At 39.2% G+C, this 21,504-nt stretch overlaps 2 protein-coding genes across 6 annotated transcripts in view; one reads left to right on the forward strand and one right to left on the reverse strand.

Moving 5' to 3' along the window:
* Nucleotides 1-250: 250 nt before the first annotated feature.
* Nucleotides 251-10,922, reverse strand: SMIM19 (small integral membrane protein 19). Of its 3 annotated transcripts, none has more exons than XM_054565949.1 (4): nt 10,791-10,922; nt 6,967-7,104; nt 5,316-5,440; nt 251-1,612 (listed from the first exon to the last, which is right to left on the reverse strand). In XM_054565949.1, exons 2-4 carry the CDS (start codon nt 7,098-7,100, stop codon nt 1,548-1,550), a joined length of 324 nt encoding a protein of 107 aa, XP_054421924.1. In that variant the 5' UTR covers nt 7,101-7,104; nt 10,791-10,922; the 3' UTR covers nt 251-1,547. The 3 variants fall into 3 exon arrangements, with proteins under 3 accessions (XP_054421924.1, XP_054421923.1, XP_054421925.1); XM_054565948.1 differs by lacking the exon at nt 10,791-10,922 and adding an exon at nt 10,099-10,117; XM_054565950.1 differs by lacking the exon at nt 10,791-10,922 and adding an exon at nt 10,099-10,117 and having other exon boundaries at nt 1,524-1,608.
* SLC20A2 (solute carrier family 20 member 2) overlaps nt 10,750-21,504 on the forward strand; it is a 96,311-nt gene continuing 85,556 nt past the window's right edge. For 2 of the 3 annotated variants that reach the window (XM_054565945.1, XM_054565944.1), the window contains exon 1: nt 10,750-10,956. The gene's annotated coding sequence lies outside the window, so the exon portion shown is untranslated. Of the gene's footprint in view, nt 10,957-10,976; nt 11,042-21,504 lie in introns of those variants that run through there. The other variant, XM_054565946.1, reaches the window with a different exon arrangement.

Below are 21,504 nucleotides of genomic sequence, written 5' to 3' on the forward strand. Positions count from 1 at the left end.
GTGTGTCTCCCAGGGCAAAGCGAAGCTTAAGAAGACTGTCTCCTCGCCACTCTGCTATCCCCAGCCTGTAATTATAACTGTTTACAATCCTTTTAGTTAGACATAGCTTTTCATTCTATGTATAGGCGGTGCGTTCATTCATTTTTGAGTTAAGAATCACTCCATTTGGTCAGTAACTCACCTTGTACAGTATTTACATTTTTGAATGCTATTATTAAATTTTAAAAGAAAACACAATTCCCCTGAATGATTTTATTTGGTTTAAACCTTTTTATTTAAAACTTATATTATTTCACTTCACAATTATAAAGGGAAAAGAAAATAACGCTAAAATATTAACTCTTAGAATTAAGAGTACCTCTGAGTCCCTGGCTGGGTGGCTCAGTTGGTCGGGCATCATCCTATGCACAACTTTGGGGGTTTGATCCGAGGTTGGGCCACCTACCTACGTTTCGGGTTGAATCCCCTGTTGGGGGCATGTACAGGAGGCAACCAACCAATGTTTCCCTCTCACATTGATGTTTTTCTCTCTCTCTCTCCCCCCGTCTCTAAAAAAAATCAGTAGACATATCCTCGGGTGAGGATAAAAAATACCTTTGATTGAAAAATTCTAATTCTTGGGCAGTTACATGGATAGTTAAACTTCCCTGACACTACCTCCAACCAGCTTTTATTTAAATAAATATGAAGAATTGGGTAAAAACATTTCAATATATAGTACAAAATGGTACAAGATATGAGAGTCTTCAGGGAAGCTTATTATGCTAAAAAAAAACCCATAAGAAACCAGACAGTTACATTAAACATTGATAGTCATGTGACCGAAAAACAAGTTACTAACACCAATTTAGAGGTGCCCATTTATTTGGCAACATGGTCCCAATATGGTCTAAAGAAGACTCTTATGGTAGAAATGAAACTGTAAGATTAAAGAAAATAGCAAACACACACCTAGGAACACAATTAATGGGGAAAAAATTCCAGAAAGCTTCCATAATTAGCAGATGGGTATGTTTCATGCTATAGAAACAACAGTCTACTATGCCAAGTCCTGAAGAAGCAAATAGTTAATGCAATTAAATAGTGGAATGACAACACAAATCAGCCATTGATCCATATTACATTGATTGCAGAATACAATCTGAGAGGAAATTATGCCAATGACTGGATCTTCATTTTTTATATTTTGCAAAAATGTTGAACTCAAAGTGGCATAAACTCCAGATTCTCACTTTCAAAGATGGGTTTTCACTCCTGCCTGATTATATCCCGAGGAAATCAAAAGTCTTTGAATCGCCATCTCTGGTTATAGTTTATCCTCCTGTTTTCAGGCTTTTGGAGCCATTTTTTATTTGTGTAACAAATGACTCGGAGATGAAATTTTAAAGAACAAACAAAATACACCAAAAGAAGTGAGAAAAAGTCACATGTAAAATGATTTTATGGAGACAGAAGATTTTTAAAACATGCTGTTCATGATTTAGTAGCATTAGGAGTTTGCTACTATACTGTTTAACAATTACTTGTGTTGCTCATCTTCTGAGAATTCATTCCAGAGAGAGCTGCACACTGTCAGCTGGGTTTTGTGGCTGTTGATAGTCATACTTCCTTGCTATTCAAAAACAAACAAACAAACAAACAAAAACAAGAAAAAAGGATAAAATGAATAAAGTAGTGAAACAATTGGTAGCTAACATCATTAACTCAGGCAAGTCCCGCATCTCGGTAAAGAATTAGCTTAGAATTAAACAGAGGTCTCAGGCAAAGGCTCCTCCTCCCCACTTTGTGGTCCTCTAACTTCTCAACACTGCTGGTAGCCATTTTTATATGTTTTTATTATTACTATTTGCATATCAGGGTTATTCAGAGCTTTAAAATATAGGATAAACAAAAAATAAAATACAGAATAAACATTAATTAAGCTATTAAAATGAAATGAATTTTGTAATTTCCTTCTTTCTTGCCCCCCGTTTTCATCTTAAGATAAATTAATAATAATGCTTTTGTTCACATCATGAGGAATCTGACTATATTTTAACTTATAAACCTGAGAGACCTATTATTAAACTTTGTAATTAATATAAAATAGTAGAAAAAACAAATATACAATTCTGTATTTTCTTTGTATTTCTCAGAAATGGTTGAAGAATGGTCTTAACCTAAAACTAGAGAAAGCATAGAGCTAAAAGCTTTATGAATGCCATTCACTGCTTGGCTTTAAAACTTTTAGTCTCTTCATTTTTTCCTAGCCAAGAAAAGATACTATTTGTTTACACTACTGGGGAGATGTGTGAAAATTCAGATTTTTGTGGCCTTAAGCTTCTACAACTTTGGGTGTCCTCTTTAAGACAAAGAATTTTGTTTGCTACTTCCTCTTGCCCTCCAGGCTTTGTTAGGATAAGGTATGTCACAAACACTGTGACTGATCCAACCTGGAGGGATTCAGTAGATGTGCGAATCCACACACATACAGTGTTTTAAGGAATAATTGTTTCCAAAGAGGTCCACACCCTAAACCCTGTAATCTGTGAATATGTCACATTACAGGGCAAAGGGGACTTTGAAGATGAGACTAAGGTAAGTACCTTAAGGGGGGGCGATTACCCTGGATTATCTGGTCCCCACCTAATAACACGGGCCCTTAAAATCAGAGAGCCTTTCCTGGCTGAGTTCAGACAGAGGGGAAGACACAAAACTGGAAGAATGATCAGAAAGATGCAGTGCTGTTGGCTTTGAAGATGGAGGAAGGGGGCCACAAAGCAAGGAATGTGGGTTGCTTCTAGTAGCTGGAAATAGCAGAACAACATATTCTCTTCTAGGGCAGAAGGAAAAGCCTGCCCTGGCTGGTGTGGCTAAGTGGGTTGAGCACCAGCCAGTGAACCGAAAGGTCGCTGGTTTGATTCCCTGTCAGGACATGTGCCTGGGTTGCGGGCCAGGTCCCCAGTTTGGGGCATGAGAGAGGCAACCAATGGATGTTTCTCTTGCACATCTATGTTCCTCTCCCTCACTTTCTCACTCTCCCTAAAAAATAAATAAAATATTTAAAAAAGGAAAGAAAAACCTGCTGACACATAGATTTTTATCTCAATGAGACTGTCATAGGATTTTTAATCTATAAAGACGTTAAGATAATACATTTGTGTTGTTTTAAGCCACTGAATTTGTGATAATTTGCTATAGCAGGAATAGAAAACTAATACCCTGTACAAAGACAGAAATTCTGATAAATATTATTTCATGCCATTACCATCGAAAAAGAAAAACTGTATCCTGGCTTTATAATTGTATATGTTATACTACTGGTAATATAGTCATCCTGGGTAGCATAAACAATATCTATTTCTTGGCTAGGCTTATTTTACTTCATTATAAGAATAATTATAGAGAATAATGTCTTTAAGTTTCATCCGTCTTACAGCATATATAAGAATTTTCTTCCTCTTAAAGGATGAATAACATTCTAGTGTATTTATGTACCATGTTTTGTGTATTCATTCATCCATCAAGGACACTTGGATGGTTTCCACCTTTGCTATTGTGAATAATGCTGCTATGTTAATTTTACTTCTTAGCTTGAACTGGTAACCCATGCATATGGTACAAAGTGCAAAAGGAACAGAAGAGAAACAATTAAAGTGTATCTTCTTTGTGTCTGATCAGTTAGCCTTACAGCTACCTATCCAGTTTCTTTCCCCAAAGGAAATGCTGGTGTCAGTTCTTAGGATGAAATATATGATAAAGAATTTTTAGGAGGTTTTACTTGTGTAAAATACGTATGTGTGCATACTGGGTTGGCCAAAAAGTCTGTATGGTTTTTTCCATAAAAGACACATTTTTCATTTTCATGAATAATTCTGGATATTTTGAGTTATGTTGGCTATCTCCTGCAAGGTATTACATTGATTGTTCTCAATTAATGTCTTGATTTGATTGCTATTAACTTCAAATGGCCTACCGACCATGGAGCATTGTCCAGTGAGAAATCTCCAGCACGAAACTTTGCATGCAAATCACTTTTGATACGTTCTATCAGTCATAGAACTTTCTCCACTTTTGATATGTTCTATCAGTCACAACCACTGTTTTTACCTTTCTCAAAATAATAAAGGATAATATGCTGAAAATGTTGTGTATTTTCTTCCATCTTCAATATTGAAATGGCTACACAAAAATTCACCAATTTTGATGTTCTTTTTTAAATGATACAATCTAACAAGACTGTTTTGAATGAACTAAGTGCTACTAGAGTCATGTTACAGAAAAAAACAAAATAACTTTTTGGCCAACCCAATATTTTTTCCTACTTTTTCCTAAAATTTCATTCCTTGATTCTTTCTATGCACATACAGACACACACATTTTTTACTATAGACAGTTTTCTTTTAAAAGAGTACATTCTTTTTTCTTTAAATCCTACATTGTTCCTATCAAGGTAATAATTTTAATAATCTGATGCATACCTTCCCAAACCTTCCTCCATGCTTGCATAATTATGGAACATTTATTTATATTATACATAGATAAGACAAGGGATGCTTTGGTCATTTGATTTTTAAAAGAGTGGCGTTACAGTACATATACCATTATATATTGCTTTTCTCGGCTTAATGGGGCACCACAGAAACATCATCTTTATTGTTTTAAATGGTTGCATACATGGCTGTGGCTTACAATTCATACGGACTCCGTGCATTTTGGACTTTGTCTCTTCTCCACTACCTGCATATTCAGCGTGTTCTGTGCTATAGAATGTATTAATGTTGAGATATGACCTCCGGCCTTGCACACTGATGTCATATGCCATATTCCTGGAAGCCACTCCCGTATTGTTTTGGCTTGAAATAATTTAATTATAGCAGAAGGGACTGCAAACTCCACAAATACAAACTTTAAACCCTACCTGCAAGTAGCTCCAACTCAACTCTCCCTTAAATCCCCCAAATGCTCCCGGCCTCTTGAACGCCACTCCACGCGAGGGGAAGTACAAAGGAGGGCAAAATTAGAGTAGGAAGAGACAGCAGTCTTAACTGATTGTTAAAACAGCAAATTTTTGCAAAATTTACAAAAGTGCGATCACATGTACACATAACTAGGGTTCTTCTCAGGGCTTTGGAAGGGGCCCGCATACGCACAGGGCCCTGAAGCATTAACTTCATGCAAATCTGCCTTTGCCGAAACCATGTTGAGCGTGTGAAAACGGCGCTCATTTTTCATTATCAACTATTTCTGAAAACCTTTGCTAACTGGATTCAATTCCAAAAAGTCTATTTTAAACATGCTTATTATGTATATAGTTAAACACAGAACATACTTACAAATGGAATACATTTCCAGTTGCTGTCTTAAACGAATTTTGCTTATTGTGTCATAAAAGTTGGGCTCTGATAAAGTTTCTGCTGTTGGTGGCACACTGAATATCCTCATAATTTTCCTTTTATTCCTAAAACACAAAACCAGTGCAGAAGACAGATCTTTATTATTATTTATAGGACTATAATATTCTCATGATCATTATAATCAGAAACTACATTTAAGGATTTAAATGGCAAGGAATCCATGTTTTCTTTTGTCTCTGTGGATGCTTCCTTGGCTCAAGTATTCTTTCTTTCACTAAAAAGTATGACGCTGTCCATGTACAGCCACTGGGCTGTAAGAAAGAAAAGAAAGAAGCTGAACACATCCACTTAATACAACAGCTCTGTACCCCCATTGTGCCTCCACTCCCTGCCCCCCAAAAAAGCCAAATGTTCTATAGAAAAATGCATAAACAAGAACACATCTGATTTTACCGTCCCTCGCATGTCCTCTAAATAAAGCTAACTTCCTGGGTTTGACAATACATATAATGTGAGCAGACCCTGATTTTGGAAAATAATGAATAAGCCTATTTCTTAAATACAACAGTGGGGTATCTATTCAGAATTGATAACAGTGTGACCCTGCTTTTACAACAGTGGGGTAGGAAGGAGGCAGCACCTATATCTAGAGGAAAGCTGTCCCCTACAAGCAGGCCGGGCTGCTGTGCGGAGCCTCCGCTCACCCACTGTTGGAGTGCGGGCGGCCTGCGGGCTAGCGGCTCCAGGGGCTCAGGCAGCCAGGAGCAGGGAGCCTGCATGTCTGGGAGTGAGGAGAGGCTCTGGCCTATTCCCCAAACCAAACTTCAATCATTTGTGGATAACCAATTATTTTGACCTATCGACCACCTACCTCTCTGACTTTGGTAGAGGACGCCATGAACCAGGGGGCTATAAGCATAAGCAATTCAGTTCAACTAATCCTGCTTTTCCCCTTCAAGGCACCTCCTTTTTTTTCTTTTTTTAATGTACTTAAAGGAAAGGAGCCAGAGAGAGTGGACGATAACAGTTAAATTATGCTACAGCACCTAGAATTAAAGTAGGAAATATTTATTGAGTTTACCCCATGTGGCACACCAGGGACATAAAGGTCAAAGGTTTTTGTTCTTAAGGGACTGAAGTTTTTGTGGAATACAAAACAAGTAATCAGATAACACCAATATTGTTCACGAAGTGCTATGATATAGCCTTGCAGAAGAAACAGAAGGGAAAGCTGAAAATGTGCAAAGAGAACTGCTGAACACACAGGAGTTAGTGTTTCTGCATTTCAGGGACATGGGCCCCCCAAAAATGTGCTCATCCAAGGGTGGCAGTGAACACAGGCTGGATGATCAAAATTGAGCTGCATTAGAAATGACAGAATGGGAGTATCGTGCAGCTGGCCTAGGTGCTGAGAGCGGCACCTGAATCTCCGTCTCTGAAAGTAACGGGAGTTTCCAAGCCAAACCTGAGTCTAGTGCTCAAGAGCCCGAGTAGTCAGTGCTTTCCTAGCGAGAACAGAAGTGCTGATGAAATTATTTTTGTGCATTAAATTCAGATAAAACAAACAAATAATCCTGCAAAGCTTTTGAAAGCCCAGTTCCTCATCTTCCGGAGGTGCTCCAAGATTTACCTCTTGGCGTACATGAAGAGACCAAAGCTAACGAGGATCACTACCAAGTAAACGTTGGTGGCTTCGTTCCAGGCCTCGTGGACGCTGTAATCGATAGAGCCATCGTCACCCATCACTCCGTAACCACCAGGCATGCGGCTGTGAGAGAGAGAGAACAGGGTTTTTCTGTTCATGAGTGATGGAATGGCTACAGAAGCCCTGGCAAATATACGGCCTGCTGGCCAACTCCGGCCAGCTGCCTGCCGTATGACCCAGGGGCCAAGAATGGTTTCATGTTTCTACACAGGTACATTTTAAATGGTTATAATACCTACATAATATCCTTAATTGTTGCCTCACAGCTCTCAAAGCCTAAAATATTTATAATCTGGTCCTTTAAGAAAAAGTTGGCTAACTCCTGGTCTAGATAACTAAGGCATGTAACATTTTTCCTTATTTTCCACTTGGAACCATTACAGCCTCTACATAGTGAAAACCTGGGATTTATTAATCATATTAAAAAAAGGGGTACAGGTTGAAATGTCATTGCAGTTTCCAAACAGTAACTATCATGTAGATTAAAGCAATAGAATACTTTGAAACACAGACCCAAGCCATTGGCTGTGATGCTCAGAAGAGCGTTGCACTTGTGACAGCAGCCTAGAAAAGATAGGACAGCCGTCCCCACAGTGCTCTTCCACATGTCTGCTTTATCTAGGATTGGCTTGCTGGCCAAATGTGGTTGAAAGAAGCAATGGGATAAAAAGTTACTTTTGGCTATTTACACAGCTGTGACTTCTATTCAAGGAAATGCATTCTTTGGACATTCCCACAGAAAATAAGAGTAGTAATAGCAACTGTATCAATTAGCAAGTGAAAGAGTAATGGTTTCTTATTTGTGTTTGGGAAGGTAATTGAATTTTTCCTCTCAGAGAAAGTTCCTCCTTTGTGTTTGACATAAAAGTTAAGTCTAAGTAAAATGACCTAACACGTGAAAGAAATCCAGAGGTGTTTTTTTAGACATTCTATAAAAAGGAGAAAAACTGAATAAATGATAGGTGACAACTGCGCTATAAAGAATAAAGCAGCCATTTTCTAGTATCAGAGTATCCAAAGAGTATCCAAAATGTTCAAGAAGTTGTTCTGCATTTTTTCCTTAGATATTCTATAACAACAAAGGCATTGCAGACATTCACCCACTAAAACATCTTGTAATCCTCCTGTAAGCCTCCAAAATATTCTTTAAAGCAGATTTGGCTCAGTAGTTAGTCAGTGTGTATTAAGGGCAGAGTCTACTTTCTTTCTTAGAGCGTGCCTCTGCATAAAATGAATGAAATGTCCCCAGAGGTCTGCTCCGAAGCCAGGGGGCATATTTGCCCCTTGCTCACATCTGAAGTCTTAGTCAGGCATTTGGGGGGCATAATGTAATCATTTACAATAAAGTGAGTATCATGAATGGCCATTTAACAAACTGTCAACATCAAGGGCAAGAATAACTTCTCTAACACATATGATGGATATAAAATGCCTTATAAAAATTAGCCAGGGAATAATAAAAACAGAACTTACTTTAAGTTATATATAGTAATTTATAGGTGCAAAATCTAAACTCCTATATATTAAAGTCTGGCTGTGAATTTTCTTTTTTCTTTTAAAAGAGAATAAGAGGCACAGGGGGGTCTGGTACAGTCAAAGTTTCAATTCATATTCCTTAAAACTAAGCTCCAGAGTTTCTCTGAATATTATGATAGATAGCAAGTAATCAATCAACTTTAGAAATGGGAACTTTTGGAAGACCAGAGACTAATAATTATGATTTATGGAATCTAGAATTCCATTGGTGCCAAGACATAAAGTAACAATGACTGTGTTTGGCAAAAATAGATGACTTTATATATTTAAGATGCTGAAGAAGGCCTGGAACAATTATGCAGCAAGGGTGGTAGGTTTCAGGATTGGGAGTTATTAACAAATCAGAGAAGAAACAGGGAATATATAGTACTGGCCACTAGAACATATCTGACAAATTACGACATTATTTCCTTCCTGTCTTCTAATACCTGAAGGGATCTAAGCCGGGTTAATTTCTGGCTTTGATTTTTCACAAAATTCTGTTCATGTGCCACTCAATAAATGGTATATTTCTAGAGAGCTTACAAAAATGCCAGTCTGTAATTAACAGAGGCTTTCAGATTACTGTTGATTCAGATGGTAAAATTTTAACGTGAATTATATAACATATATTAGACAACATCACTGGTATGCAATGACACCACTGTTCCACAGTTCCAGGGAAATGCACTGGAGTTATTTTTAGTAGTGTCATTGTGAAAGATCTGCACTGAGAGTAGACCTTTCCTGTCCAGTCCTCCATTATGACCAATGGCATGGCTTTGTAAGATTGCCAGGAATAAAGAATGGTGTTGTCCAAAGTCACAGTACAGAGCCACAGCTCACATGTGGCCTGAACTATGACCATCCCTTTCCAGCACGCCACAGTCTAACCAAGTGCACACACGTACACCTGCTGAGTGGTGACTGCATACCACCACAGCCTTCCTCTTGATTCTAAAGCAAAATGCCCAAAGGGTATTACAATGGTTCATTCCTGGCAAGTTAATGTTTCAGCAAGATCACGTGGGCTTGGATCATGATTCATCAATTTCTCCAATTTGTCATTTGAGAAAACTAAACTTTTTCACATATTTTTCCTTAACAGTAATGTTTGAACGATTTCAGTAGGGAGATGCTAGGATCAGCTGAGTAAAGTCCCAGGTAAACATTAGTATGCAGAGATAAAGTTGCCAAAATACAACTCGGGTTCAGTTTTAGTTTGATAAACTTTTAGACTGAAAATTAGTTTCCTGATTTTGTGTTCCTGATACTACGTCTAGGTGGTTCTAAAACTGGGCATCATTTACCCTTGTCTAGAATATGATCATTTTTGTCTCTCAGTACTTTTTTATTTTGATACAAACTCAGATAACAATTACTTATATAATTCCAAGAGTTCCTTATAACACAATCCACTGCATCTATGGGATGTTCTTTCTCTCAGTCCTCTGAACATTGAAGGTTTGGGTTTCTGGCGCAGAACGTTTCGAGCTAATAGGCCTTCGGGAGGAAGGAACCAAGAAGAGGCAGGCAATTTACATTTGAGGGTTTACGTGCTGGGCAGTCCACATATTCCTTTAAACTTCACATCCACCCTGCTGGGAGGCACTCCATTGTACAGAAGCAACTGGGATGGTGGCGGTTGTGCAATGGTATAACTTGCCCAAAGTCACACAATCTAGGGAGTGGAGGGGCAAGGTTGTCATTCGCATCTGACTCCAAACCTTAACACTTCCAGCCCGTACCCCAACCTTGTGAGACCTGCTCCTCTCGGCAAAACAAATCCGGTTGAGCCGGTACAGAGTATAATCCTTTCTCAGGAAGTGGCCGCAGGCTGGAGCGGACAGAGCTGCCAGATTTTAGGCTTTTCCGCCGCTCGCGGGCTGCACGTGATTGAACCTTTAAACACTCCAAGCTAAACCCCAAACACCCCGGGGCCTTCGTGCCCGCCCTACGTTTGCATTCCAGAGTCGGCTACTTAAATTTCTGTGCCTGCATTTCTGGAACTCGGAGCCTCATTACTCCCTACGACCGTAAGGGGTTCCAAGCAAAGGCGAGGCAGGTGGAATTAGCCTCCAAACCCACGACTCGGGGCGTGGGGCGACCTCCACCTCCCTTCCCCTCCCCTCCCCTTTCCAGAGAGTCCGGGGCGGGGCGGGGCGCGGGCGGAGGGCGGGGCCGGCTGACGCGAGATCGGGGCCCAAGAGGCGCAGGGACGCGGGTCCACTCACACTGCTCGCTCCGGAGGCGGCAGGCGATCAGGCTGCTCCGCTCGGGGCCCTTTCCCCCGGAGTCGGGGCCGGACTCGCGGGAACCGGTTACCGCACGGACCTGGACGACCTCTGCCTTCGTCATTTCCTGCCGGCCCGTCGGTTTCCGGATAAAACAAGGAACCAGGTCTTTCCCTCCCCGCCCCCCTCGGCCCCCCTTTCAATTTTTGAACGGGAGAGACGCAGCGACGGCCCCGGTGCCGCCCCCGCGCGTGAGTGGAGCCGGGCTCCCTTCCCCTCCCCCGCGGCGCGTCACCGCCCGGCCCCGCCCCCGGCCCCGACCCCTCCGGGGCTGCGCGCGCCGTTCTCCGCTAGTGCCCGGCCGCGAGACCGTCGCGTCCGCGGGAGGGCGGGTCGGGTCAGTCGGGTCCCGCTGGGGCTTCCAGTGGCGGTGGGTCTGGCCGCTCTGCCTGCAAGTCCACGTGGATCTAGCTGTGGTGTGCTAAAACCCGGCTGGAAGTAGCGGGCACAGGTCATTACCCGGGAGTACCGTGCCGTTTCCCGCCCCACTTCGACGCGTCCCGGGCGTGATTCTAGGCGTGGGAGGGGGGGAATGTGCATTGTCCTACGAAGCGAGATTAGGCTGGGAGACTCAAAGATTTACTTTTTTCGTAATAAGGGCGTGGAATTACTTTTAATATTTGCCTTAATGTTTATTTAAGAAAGCATATGCTCTCCAAACTGTCTTTTAATTTTCCCTATGATAATAAATGCCTGGCTGAGACTATTGAAATGCTTTAAAAACTGGATGCTGTAATATTGAAAGTTTAAGTGACTTTTGGGTATTTAAAAAAAATTGCATGGGGACGTGAAAAATGTAACATCTTCTAGCATGAGACAGGTAATGAATTTCTGTAGGATTCCAGTATTAGTAGAAGTTACCGGATTTGAGTGGTTGGTGCAGCCTTGCAAATAGCCACTTGTCCACGTGCTTGAGGTCTTAACTGTTCCTTTTGAGCTAGTTCTCTAGGATCAGCTGACTGCTAATTATAATTCATGCTAGACCATGTAGAGGTGGTATTTTTAATTGATAAGCAGAGATAAGAACTAATATTTAACACTACCCCTTAGGAAGTTTTCTCTGCTTGTGGATCATTTTGTTAGAATTACTCACCTTTGTCTAGATGAAGTGCATTACTTGGTACACTAACATACTGGCTTTATAGTATTTATTTACAGTATTAATGCATGTTAGTTTGTACATGTTATATATACATAATTATATTTTACAACCATTCAGTTCTATTATAAAGTTGGAAAATTAGTAACAATATTAATGGGCAATGTTGAGTACTCATTGTTTGCCAGTCCTGTGCCAAATGGTCTACATCCTTTATCATATTTAATCTTTCAGGATAACTTTTTGCATAAATATACATTGCTCAAAAATATTTGAATACATGAGTTTGATTCGAATGTGTCCAAATGTGGGATATGTACATTAATTACTGCTCTGTGTCAGCTTTTGTAAATTAAGGGTGTTAGCAATATATAATGATTTGTAGAGTAAATTAATGTGTTTTTCAAATTGGGAGATTTGAAAAAGGATGTTGGCAGTCTGTAATGAGTTATAGGGTAATGTGTTTTTCAATTGGCTTTAAAATCGCAAAGAACTGCAATTATTCCCTTTATTTGGGTATTCAGTAGTTTCCATATTCCCATTATGTATCATTGTCACCTAGTGAACAGGTGATGCTTGGGAAAAAGGTAAACATGGGAAAGCCTTAATGGCCCTTTCTGAAAGGCTTCTCTCCATATTTAGTTCCTAAGTGAAGTTTCTAATTGAGGGTTAACAAATGACAATGAAACAGGAAGAGTAATTTTCCAATACCAAATCAAGGAAATAAAGAAACAGTGGGCTGGTTACTTTGTTGATTACGTCTGACATTCCTGGGTATGGGTGTAAAAAATGTTATCTACATGCAGAGGGTCTCTCCTTAATTTTTCAGTTTGCCTGTAATATCTTAACCATACTCAGTGTGGAGTCCAGTACTTTGTGCATTGAGAAGTTAAGTTTTGGTTGGATTTAATTAAGCGGTTTTGACTTCCTTAAGTTTATTTTGACTGTGTTTCCACAGATGCAGTTTAATGATTTATATAGGCATAACAATGATGAGAATGTTGGTGGGGTCCAGCAATTTGCTTCTTGTGAGAGAAGTAGTTTAGAAGATTGGAGGAGGGGGAGGGAGGGAGGGAAGTACTTGAAAATGTGCCTTATTTGTGACTGGAGCCTCTTGGACTTCTGTCTGCTGATTCTAGTGTCCATCATTGGCAAGGAAAAGGTTGAGAAGGCTTCGCCAGTCAGTATTTATAAGACGGTTCTTTTAAAGGCGTCCTCTTTGGGGAGGGGATGTGTGGAGAGTTGTCATCAGTGGGAGGGCATAAGAAGAAAAAGATGCGTGTGTGTTCTTTTGGAGTTAATACTTGCACCCATCATGACTAACTGATTCCACCGCATTCAGCTGCAGGCACTTTCGTGGTAGATATTTGATGTTTGTAGGCAGCCACTGAGATAAAATAAAAGGAGGAGGGGAGGGGGATGGAGACAGCACAGGGATATTCAGCAAAACATTAATAAGTTGCATTTGGACACAATTTACAAGCCGGGCCTTCAAAGCTTATATTATGAAAACCATTCAAATAAGGTTGACTGTATGTGTTTCAATATCTCTGTTATTTGTACCCAGAAATATGCCAAATACCCCTTTAATGTACTTTATAAGCAATGGAACATATTTCGAGTACGGCTCATGGGAAGTTACTGAATTTTTCATTGTAGCCATTTCTGTATGTCGTTGTTAGAAAGCCGGAGAGACCCATAATGCCAGCATTGGCTCCTGCTTGTGAGGTATTTAAGCAGTGTTGTGTTTCATTGGATTGGAAGACAAGTCCTTCTCATTCCTTACTTCAAAACTTGGCTCTCACACGGAGTGCCTTTTAAGCTTCCAGAGTTCAGGGACCTTTTCTGTGTCGCTCTTTGCCAGTGTCCCTAAAGCCTAGCGTCCCTAAAGCCTAGCGTATGGAAGGTGCTAAGTAAATGTTTGTGAAATGAACAAAAGTGCATTGGAATCTTCTCTCTTTTTTCCACTAGCGAAGGTCCCACTTACCATTAGGAGCAGGGCTGCTCTATTCTTACCCTCTGCACGGCGTCTGCAGCACACAACAAGCCCTTTGAATGTTGTTTATTTTAGTTGGTAGTATTTTATTTGTGCAAACATTGTGTACACATATGAAACAGTACGAGAATTTGGAGCTAAATACAACGAACTAATAATAATAGCTTACATTTATGTAGAGCTTAAAACATGCCAGATGCTGTCCTAGGTGCCCTTACATATTAATTTATTTGACTCTCACAACAATTCTTTGAGGTAGGGACAATTATAATCCTATTTTTCAAATGTGGAAACTGAGGCACAGCAAGGTAATGAAGTTACTTGCTGAAAATCACCACTCAAGTAATGAGCAAGGGACACAGAATATGATCCCAGGAGATCTGGGCTCTTGAAGCCGTGTGGTTTCCCTGGGGAATTTTACTTTAGCAGAGACAGGGGAGAGATCTAAGAGTTGACACTACTTTCTCAGCTGTACTCTGTAAAATTTCAAAGTAGCATAAAAGATTGCAGTGACTCTGAACTGCAGAAATAATGCTGCATTTTTCAGCGAGCCGACATTGGTAATGAAGTGGTAAAGGGGGCATTGAAATGAGAGACTGAATTTTGAATCTCAGAGCCGAGGGAGGACTATATGTAATTCTTTTTAGGTATGGAATTCTACAACAGTAATCCATCAGGCTGTACGACAGTGGCTACTTAATTTAGTGTCAGAAAACTAATGTGAAATAAAAGAATATTGAATGACACTTGATATCTTACTCTTTTTTTTAAACACTTACTAGAATTAAACTCCTAGCAGTAGTAAATGACCAGAATGTAAGTGTTACTAACGGTTTCCTGTGTACTTTTATCCATTTGCTTTGTTATGTGAAATCTTGATCCACTTTTTCAGCTTGTCTTGGGGCCAGGAGGCCTCTTCAAACCAAGTAATACTTCTTTGGTGGGGGAAAAAACCCTTAAAATTGTGCCGTTGATTTGGTAACAAACCTGGAGTGAAGTCATTTTGAAGCAATGAGAAAATTAGACAACGGCTTACAAGCAGAATCCAGCAAGATGAAGAGAAATGGTATTCTCTCAAAGCCCAGTTTTGTATCCCTTTATTGGGAGCTGACAATATTATTTTGGGGGTGTTGGGCATCAACAGAGTCACTGAGCCTAAATGACTGCACAGATAGGGGAATGCATACGTCACCCCACCCACAGCCCGGGAATCCAAGGAGGAAGTGCCCTTGAAAGAAGCATGGGCCACAGGCCTGGTTTGCGGCCCGGAGGACCCACGCTCTGCAGGTACAGTATTCCGTGTGCTGCAGGGTGCTCCTGCTGGGGAGGCGGTTGTGTTGCCTGTCTTGGGGGTACTTTATAATTTGAGTCAGTGAAAAAATGACATTTGCTGCTGTCATTTTAACATCAGCATATATTTTGGGATGGCCTGCCATGGAAGCAGCCTGTAACTATGAATATTGTCCCACAGCCATCTTCTGTGTAAACACTGGAGGAAATCTGGGTTAAAATCTGCATTGACTGTTTTATCCAATTGGCATGTTAGCTTTCATTGCAGGCTCTTCTCGGACTGGTGGCGGTGGAGGGGGGGGTGGTTAAGGAAAGAGAAGATGATACACTGATTCATATTTTAAGCCGATCAAACTGGATTATTTAATGAAATCTGTAGTGTCCCATTTTATGAGTTTTAGGGTGGTAGAACTGGATCCTGCACATGATCTGGTGTGATTCTCTAAGTAGGAGTGTACGTCAGAATGACCCAGGGTTTACTGTAAAACGAACAGATGTCGGAGCCTAACCCCAGCAGCATGGCCTGAGCGTCTGTATTTTAACTACCTGCCCGTGTGAGAAGAACCAGTCTTGTATTTTATGAGAAAATCAGGGCAAAGTCAGATGGCCTACTTCTGGCCGGTTGAGTGGTACCACGATTTTATTGCCAGATACATAATTTCACAATTTTATGGCTGAGAGAAATTTTCTAGTTCAGTTTAGTAGCCCATTTTACAGCTCAGTTTAAACCATGTTTGTTCATGCCATTTCCAGGTAAGATGTGAAGGTAGAGAAATAGTATTTTCTTGAAGCTCATCTTCTATCCTGGCCATGGTACAATTCAAAAAGACAATCACTAGCATTTCTTTATAATTTTAACTGATTTTTAAGATTAATTTTAGGAACTGTCAATTATTTGGGGTATTTTTATTGTGTACCCTGTGATGCCCTCTTAAATTTTGGGGAAAATAAAGTTGAATTGAAAGATTAAAATTTTTTATTTGAACTACTTATTTTTCCATCTTAGCTAAAATATAAGAGAGACATATGTGAGAATTTGCACTGCTTTTTTTAGAGTTTTATATTTTTAAATGTGGTTGATTTTTAACTTTTTTTTTTTTTTAAGGCATCTTACTTTGGAAACGGCACAGTTTGGCTTCCATGTCATCTTTGAGTTTGAGAGAGAATCCTAGTTTCAGCAAGTCCTCAGTAGAGACCAGAAAACCAGGTTTGTTCCTTCAAGATGTCTGCTAAAGCCTGTGGAGCAGCAGCCGTTTCCAGAAGTAAATAATAATACCACATACCTGGGAGCAGACTGTGTGGCCAAGAGACTCATTAAGATGTTCATGGAAGAATGGTAAAAAACTGAAGAAATGACAGATTTCAAGAAGTGACCCTTGTGTCATTTAGGATTTTTGAGCAGCTGAAAGAAGATAGTTCTGAAAATATGAATGACAAGATGCTGGCATATTTCTTTACATGTTTCTTATATTATCTTTGTTAACCCAGCTGCTTTTGCAAATACTATTTTAGTTATTTTCCTCTACCACAATAGCTAGAAATATACTTATGATCAGAGTTTTGTTCTGTGTGGTTAGAGAGCTAGTAGATATAATCGGAGAAAGAGTAAAATTTATTGGGATGTTGATCCCTAGAAAATGACTTTCAGTGAATAATTACCAAAAATGCAGGATGTTGATTAATTGCTTTTTCATAATCGTGTGCTGCTGTCACAGACTTTGAGACTTTAGGGTCATCTTTGTCTACTCTCAGCCTCTGTGTGCCTCCTTATTTCTTGCACAATCTTTTAGACTGATGACCTTATTTTTTTCAATGTAAAAATAAGAATTATATCTTTACAAATAGACCTTTGCCATGGTTGCTCTTCCATCCTAGGTTATTTTCTAGGATCAAGATTACAATTGCCATTCTTCTGAGTTGTTTTTCTTTACTATTTTTAAGTTTTTGTGTAATGTTTTGTTTTCATTTACTGTTTCTAGATGGAAATGAAGGATGAACTGTTTTCAGTTACCTAGGACAGAATAACATGGATAGTAAAAATCTATAGAGAATTTACAGCACATCTTAACTGTTACGGTTTTAACCTTGTTTTAAGCCTCCATCCAACTCTTATTAGTGTATTAGTGGGGATCTCTCCCAGTGCTGACTGATAAGCATGCACGTGCGCGCACACATAACACACACACACACACACACACACACACACAGTAGGGGTGGGGTGGGGGGAGAGAAAGCTTTTGTAGTTAACAAATGTTGGCCATTAAGGTCATTAATGTATGGGTATGAAAATTAGTTTGTTGGTTAGAGCTAAGATAATTAACTGACGTAAAAGTAAATTTTACTGTTTTCAGCTCTTTCTTTTTGCAGCTAAGTCAGTTGACCTCATCAAGAATTTTCTCCTCTTTAAGTTGAGGAAACCTTTATTCTTACATATCAACTTTTACCCAAAAAAGTGAAATTTAAGCTAAAGAACAGATTTTAAAGTTTAATTTAGTAAAAAATTCCAGAAACAACTTTTAAAAAATATTTTATTTCCTCACTACACCTATTTTACTTCATCCCTTTAACGTCCTTTCTACCGTACCTGCTTATAACCTGACCTCACTTTTACACCTTTTTTTCATCTGTCCATAATTTCTTGTTTGGCATCTTTGTGAATTGCTCACTTCCTGCCTTTTTCATGATTCACCCTCCCATTGAAAATGCTTTCTATTCTCTTTACTCACTATTTCCCTGGGTGTGCCTTCTTCCTTGCCTGTCACCTCCCGGCGTTTGTTGTTGCTGTGTCGTGTAATCCAGCTTCTGTCATCTCTAGCTCCTGCCTGCCTTACCCCTTCACCTCTGTCCACTTCACTTCCTGTCCACCTGCATTCCACTCTTCATCTCTGGTCGGTGGCAATCTCTTCTCTTCTACCACCTCTGTCTCCTTACATCTCTATAGCTCACTGATCTGTTATGTGTTGCATCTAGCTCCAGTACCTTCTCATCTCCAAATTTATGTTTTCTTCCTGTAATTTTAGTCCTTGTGCATTTGTTCTGTCCCTGGGTGGCAGGTATTACTAGATGGATTTGTTGTCAGTATTTGCATAGAACACAGATCCTTGCTGTGTATTTCCTGGATAGCCAGGATGAATCAATTATTATTAATTTTTCTTGGAACATTGAGCTTCCTGTGTTTTCTGCTTCTAAGAATTAGATTGGTATTCTAGAAGACAAATACCCCTTTAAAGAGAGTCAGGACAGTTATATGATACTGTCATTTTGAATTCACTCCCTTGTCTTAAAAGATTTTAAAAAAGAAATCCAAAGGAGGTTTTGGGGTCAGCTGGGAAGAGGAAAGTAAATACTAGGAAAGGATTGATAGTCAATTTCTAGAACTGGAAAGGAAATTAAAATTACAAGCAACATGCTTTAACATTTATTAGGTAAAAGATCCCTTAAAACAATAAGGAGTATCAGGAATTATTTTAACTAGGTCATCTGTATTTTGACATTTCTTTTTAAGTTTCAAGACCTTTCTTTAATATTTAACAAAACAGAAACTGAGTCTTAAAATATTTATTTTATTTTGAGAGGCTTGATGTCTCCTTAAATATTAAACTGTATCATTTTGTAATTATACTGTAACATTCTCAAAATTCCATTAACAACCAACTGTGTAAGTTTCTTGTGTGGGAAAGCACATAAATTGTGTGGTCTTGCCCCTATGGACTCTGTAATTGTGGTGTAATGACAACATAGCTTATTGGGAAAATTTTATTTTATGCTATTGATGAGTTACATTGCCTTTATATATTTTTTTATCTTTGTATATACTATGAATGTGGTGCTTTCCTGTAATTTATTTTTCTATACTGTGTATGAACTGAAGGTAGACTAATGTGAGTGCAGATGTATAGCTTTATTAAACCTAAAAAAGAAAGACTCTATACATCACATAATGTATTGTCTTAAGTAAGTTTGAAGAACAACTGTACAAGTTGAAGTTGATCATACTGAATGTTTGTTCTTCTGAGCCTTCCTTAATTGTGATGGTAGTTGTTGGGGATCTTGAAGCTAAAGGGATAATTAATGTTTCAATAATAGTGCTGTGATGTTCACCACTCAAGAGCAGCTAGTACAAACAGCAGAACCCTGGTTAAGCTACTAACAAGAAATTTGTGTAGATGTGCTAAGTACAGGACTGTTCTTCTAGATTACAGAGAAGTAACATAATAGAGAACATTATATAGAAATATACTCTTATTACCTAGATACTGTTGGTGCTCAAAGGCTTGGTATTCCCATTTTAAACTTGCTTTTATGGTTTTTAAGAAAACCTTACTATTCCCAAAAAATTCAACTATACAAAAACTATATTGATAAGTTTTTTTAAATGCATGCTTATATGACAGCTGTCACAATACAATCTTTACAAAATTGTTTTGAATGAACTTAAAGATAACTCAGCATTACTCGAGCCATTATATGGAAAAAACCTAATGGACGTTTTGGCCAGCCCAAGAGAATGGGCTGAGGTACTGGTTTTGTCTTCAATTGCTCCCTGTTACAATTCTTTAAGAAATGAATTCTTTTCTCATAGTGTTTTATTTTTCTTGGATTTTTAAATTATTATTGACCTCAGTCACAGTTACCATTATGGAGCTTGAATAGGGCCAGGCTTTTGACATACATTGAACTGTGCCACTGTGTATATGATTTTCTCATAAAATTTGAGATGATGAAATTTTATATAAGATATACTCGTATATAGTACATAATGTGTTTATACTGATGAGTGAATACATGTTGGGGCAGTTCCGCAGATGAATAGGTTTGTTGGGAGCATTGCATTTTCCCCACTGTAAAGGTGAGGAAATTGAAGGAGGTTATTGAACTGCTCAAGGTCACACTGATAGTAAATGGTGAAACTAGGATTTTACTCTAGGTGTGATGAAATCACTGTTCTGTACTGCCTTTTGAAATATTTTTCCTTGTAAAAACAAAAGTTAGTGGTTTTTCTTAAAAAGCATATTAAATTGAGCTATTCTATGCTGTACACCTAACTTTTTTCCAAAATAAAATAACTTTGTTCCTGATTATGGAAGTAATGGGGCTCAATATTAAAAGTAATCAGTGCTTATTGAAAAAACAAAACGAGATAATACAGAAAAGTATGAAGGAGGGTCGGTGAAAATCACTAGTAATTACACCACCAAGACATTGAGAATTTGATGGATACCTCTGGCTGGTGTGACTCGGTTGGAGCGTAGTCCTGTAGCCAAAAGCTTGTGGAATTGATTCGCAGTCAGGGCACATGCCTGGGACTGGGTTCGATCTGCTGTCTGGGTACTTAGGATCCCTGGTCTGGGTACGATCCCCAATTTAGGTGCCTGCAAGAGGCGGCGAGTTGGTGTTTTACTCTTGCATTGCTGTTTCTCTCCCTTCTTTCCTTTCCTCCCTCTCTAAAAAGAAATGGAAGAGTGTCCTTGGTGAGGATCAGGAAAAAAAGAGATTTTGATGGATAGTTTCCAGGTTTTTTGTTGTATAAATACAAGTATGTATATTTTAAAAACAAAAATATGTTCATCACATGCATGTTGTTCATCACTCTTACTATATATGAGTCATCAATCCACATCATAAGTTTATATCTTCATTTAATTTTTTCTCATTTTTTACATGTAACCCTTCTTATAGTGGTTTTAGCCCTGGCTGGTGTTGCTCAGTGGTTGGAGCGCCAGCCTGCGAACCAGATGGTCTGATTCCTGGTCAGGGCACATGGGTGGGTTGCGGGCCAGGTCTGCAGTAGGGGCGCCTGAGACGCAACCACACATGGATGTTTCTCTTCTTCTTTTCCTCCCTCCCTTCCCTTCTCTAAAAATAAATAAAAATTTTTAAAAGACCTAGAATGGTTTTAGATTTATAAGAAAATTGCAAAAATAATTCCGAGTTCCCAGCATGCCCTGTCATTAACATCTCACATTAGTATCTGTCACAATTAATGAACAGGTATTGATATCTTATTAATAACTAAAATTCCTACTTATTCAGATTTCCCTAGTTTTTACCTCATGTCTTTTTCTGTTCCACGATTCCATACTACATGTAATCATCATGTTGCCTTGAGCTTCCCGCCCCTCCCCCCGCCCCCCGCTGTAACAGTTTCTCATACTTTCCTTATTTCTTACGACTTTGACAGTTTTGAGGAGTGCAGGTCAGATATTGTAGAATGCGTCCCCGCCCCACAGTTGGGATTTGTCTGATGTTTTTCTCATGGTTGGACTGGA

The sequence above is a fragment of the Pteronotus mesoamericanus genome, unplaced genomic scaffold (assembly GCF_021234165.1).
Source record: "Pteronotus mesoamericanus isolate MK-2021 breed Mesoamerican mustached bat unplaced genomic scaffold, CSHL_Meso_final contig_169, whole genome shotgun sequence".
NCBI classification, from domain to species: domain Eukaryota; kingdom Metazoa; phylum Chordata; class Mammalia; order Chiroptera; family Mormoopidae; genus Pteronotus; species Pteronotus mesoamericanus.